Genomic DNA, 3,791 nt, shown 5'->3' with positions numbered 1-3,791 from the left:
ACACAAGAAAACAGAATACATCAGTTCTCAAGAAAAAAAAAGTTATTTGAGAGAAAAGATTAAAGAAGTACCTAAAAGAATTTGAATATACAATAAATTCAAACCTATAGGTGGAAGTACAATGAATAAAGTTTGAAAGATTTTAATTCTTTTTTTAATTATAGATGTCCAGGGTTGTGAAACCAGCCTCTAAAGTTTAACAGTTCAAGGGATCAAAAACTCTTAATTTTCTTTCTTTTTTTTTTTTTCCAAGACAGAGTCTCACTCTGTTGCTCTGGGTAGAGTGACGTGGCATCACAGCTCACAACAACCTCAAACTCCTGGGCTCAGGCGATCATCTTGCCTCAACCTCCCAAGTAGCTGAGACTACAGGTGCTCACCCCCATGCTGAGCAAACTTTTCTATTTTTAGTAGAGATAGGGGTCTCACTCTTGCTCAGACTGGTCTCCAACCCATAAGCTCAGGCAATCCACCCGCCTTGGCCTCCAAGAGTGCTAGGGTTACAGGAGTGAGGAACTCTTAATCTTAAATAGTATAGATAACTAATAATTACATCCTCCCTTTGCATATAACTTCCTCTCAGAACCAAAATATCCCCTCAAAAATCTTTTAGGAAAATAGTGGTACAATCAATAAATATCCAGAGGACATCAATGTACCCAGCTGGAGCAGAAGGGACTATTTCTTGAGTCAGCTCTGGAGTTTATATAAGACATTCAGTTCTTTTCGGATACTTTCTTATTTAACTAAGCTACTTGCCAAGGGTCACACAGGTAATAAGTACTCAGGCAGTAATTAAACACCAAGCCTCTCCCAAATGGATCTTGCTACTTCAATCCTTCTCTACCAGCCATGGCCACTGAACCAAAAAGTTTCCTTTTAGGCTTAATGAAAATCATAAATGTCTACCATCGAGTCTGATGAGAGCCTAATGTGACACTTCATCACATGATCGTAGTAACAACAGAGCAGAGGCGAGGGAATTGTCTTCCTCAAGTTTAATAATAGCAAAATAATCACCACATAGGCCTGTCTTGCAGAATTTTGAAAACTAGATGTGGCAGGCAAAATGAGTCTGCCCTTCTGCTTCCGTCACTTACCTATTTATCTATTTACAACCTTATTCAAATATTAAAAGTAGTCCTAGGGAATTTGTGCTGTTTGGAATCCTTTCGATTCTTCCCACGGTAAAATACTATGCTTACCAGCTTGTTTGGGTATCTGAGGAGGATTGGCTGCACTGGAACTCCTGGGATGAAGGCTCCTATATGAATGAAAGTTTTATGATAAAGAAAAAATATCAATCATAAGTAGTATAAACATACTGCATATCTTAAGAGTGCACATAACTGAAATTATTTGCTAACTGTTGAGAAATCTCTAATGTTCTCTACCCAAATGAGGAATTTTTAGGATTAAGAACGATTTAAGAAAATATTAAATGTGGTGCCCAAGCCACTTCAAATATTTATCTATTTAACTATCTATCTATTTATTTATTTCTCCACCTGTTTTCATTGTCTAAATACCTATCCTTCAATAGGATTTTTAAAGAAAGTAATGACAAAATCAAGAGAAGGAGAAAATAAGAAGAAAGTTTCCAGGAAACCAAAGAAAGGCATAAAGCAAGAACCACCAGACTTGCTAGTAAGTGAGTCATAACTTAGGCAGGGGAGCATTCTAGCAGCTGATACAACATTTTAAAGTGTCACAAATTACAACAAAAGCTGTAGTCACTGACGTGGTAATGTTAAAAACAGTGAACCTGAGAAGGCAGGTGAAGACTTTATAATAATAACGAAATGCAGGTTTTCTACTTGATGACACAGGACCCCCTACATGTCTCTGAGGTTCCTTGGAGGAAGAGAAAAATGTCGGTGGTTTCTGCTCAAAGACAGACGCACGCACACACGGGGGAATGTTACAAAAGGGGTTATGATACCAAAAGAGAAAGGAAGACGTGAGTTCTGTGGATCTGCAACATTAAGAACTTATCAGAAAAGAAGAAACGCTCAGAGCAGACTAAAGAGTTACTGTGCGTGCTACTATCAAATCATTTGAGAAATCTTCCATATTAGTTTTATTACAATACATAATTCAATTTATCTCACCTGGTTTAAAAGTAATCAAACAGGAACGATTAGTACAAGTACCTTCTGGGAAAACTAGTATCTTGGGAGAAAAGGAATAGATTTAATATTTCAGTCTAATTAATAAATTACCTCTTTACTCACTTTCTTATGGCTTCACAAACAGCTGTCAGTGCTCAAAATACAAAAATGGAACGAAGGCCTAACACTTGATTCTAATGAAAGTTAGAAACACCTTGCTGGATTCTCCTCTAGAAGAAGTGTAGTCTGAATGTTAAGATAATCAAAACATGGATTTAAGCTTTGAAATGAATCTTAAAGATGACACTCATGATCTGAATAAACTTAAAAGGAAGTGTAGACTGTAAGCCATGGTCAAAGGGCACACTCTCTTTCATTAGGTTATAGCAAATTCTTTCTTCTCTTATACATCCTTAACCAAATAATCTCCTAGTTTCTTTGTTTCACTTTTCCGTAAATGACATTCACTCCTACAACATACATATATGTCTCGAGGATATCTTGGAGACAAAGGAGGAAATGCTTAAAATGTGCTTTATGCTTATTTGAATTAGTTGACATATGGAATACAACTTAGTACCTTTCTTTTATTGTTAAGAGTTTTTTTTTTTAGCTTTTATTGTGCTTCTTTCTGCTTCCCATGTGAAAGATATGTAGTACAGTTAGTTTTCTCATTCACTAAATAAAATTGCAGCTTGATTTTCTGATACTTCTAAACTTTAGCCATGAGAAAATTGCTATTACAGTTAGTAACGTGTCCGTATTTTATAACTCAAGAGGGAAACCGCTGAGCGATGCTGCCACAATAACAAGTTATTTATAAAATGAAAATTATGAGTAGGTATAATTCCATTCTCTAATTTAAAAAAAAAATGGGTTTCCTATAACAATGGGACACAATATTACCTATATTCTATTCCGTGGAAAATCTACAGTTACACTATTAACTAAGGATGGATATAGAGTAAATCATAAAAATCTGAGAGCTAGAAGAGGCATTAAAAGTAACCTAGCATCTCCAATGCTTGAATTCTTTCTGCAGTATCCACTCCCCGACCTTCCCCACCCCTGCCCAAGTAGTTGTTCAGCCCATGCCTAAAGATTCTAGAAAAGGATTCCAAATCAGACCATTCTACCTCTGGACAGACAGAATTCTTTCTCAACATGAGCAAAATGAGCTGAAATCTGTGTGTTATCTCCCACCTACTAGTCTTAGATTCCTTGGAGCCACAGAGAAAAATCAAACACTGAAATTTTACAAAGAGGTGACCAACACATAGAGAATATTTTGCAAATATTTTGTCATGATTATTTTGTAAATAAAGGTACATTTAGCTACAATGTACCTGTTTCCTTATGTATTGCAACTTCTGTGGGTGACTTTTAGGACACCCTATATTTTAAACACCAGCTATTCTCAATTGTCATTTTAATATTTCCTTATATGTCTTGGTTTCTAAAATCACCCGGTTGGTAATACTTTCAAGTTTAGTATCTTCTACTTTAATATCTGCATGTTATCACGAGTGGCCAGATCACTGCAGGACTGTTAGTCTGGAAATACTACTTGTTTTCCACCAGGCAAACATAGACGGCTACTTACTAGAATCGCCCATGGTTTATCACACCATAAATGCCGTCTCTTCCTTGCCCTCAAAAAGCACCCCAGCGAAGGGGGGG

General features: G+C 36.4%; 1 protein-coding gene across 1 annotated transcript in view; it reads right to left on the bottom strand.

Moving 5' to 3' along the window:
- Nucleotides 1-3,791, bottom strand: part of LPCAT2 (lysophosphatidylcholine acyltransferase 2) — a 78,264-nt gene that overhangs the window by 55,921 nt on the left and 18,552 nt on the right. The window contains exons 5-6 of the mRNA XM_023514761.1: nt 2,112-2,172; nt 1,206-1,264 (exon numbers count right to left, since the gene is read on the bottom strand). Coding sequence (XP_023370529.1) covers nt 1,206-1,264; nt 2,112-2,172 — 120 coding nt within the window. The remainder of the gene's footprint in view (nt 1-1,205; nt 1,265-2,111; nt 2,173-3,791) is intronic.

The sequence above is a fragment of the Otolemur garnettii genome, unplaced genomic scaffold, assembly GCF_000181295.1.
Source record: "Otolemur garnettii isolate 467f Iridium unplaced genomic scaffold, OtoGar3 scaffold00058, whole genome shotgun sequence".
Classification (NCBI taxonomy): domain Eukaryota; kingdom Metazoa; phylum Chordata; class Mammalia; order Primates; family Galagidae; genus Otolemur; species Otolemur garnettii.
This window is presented reverse-complemented; position numbering and strand designations above follow the sequence as displayed.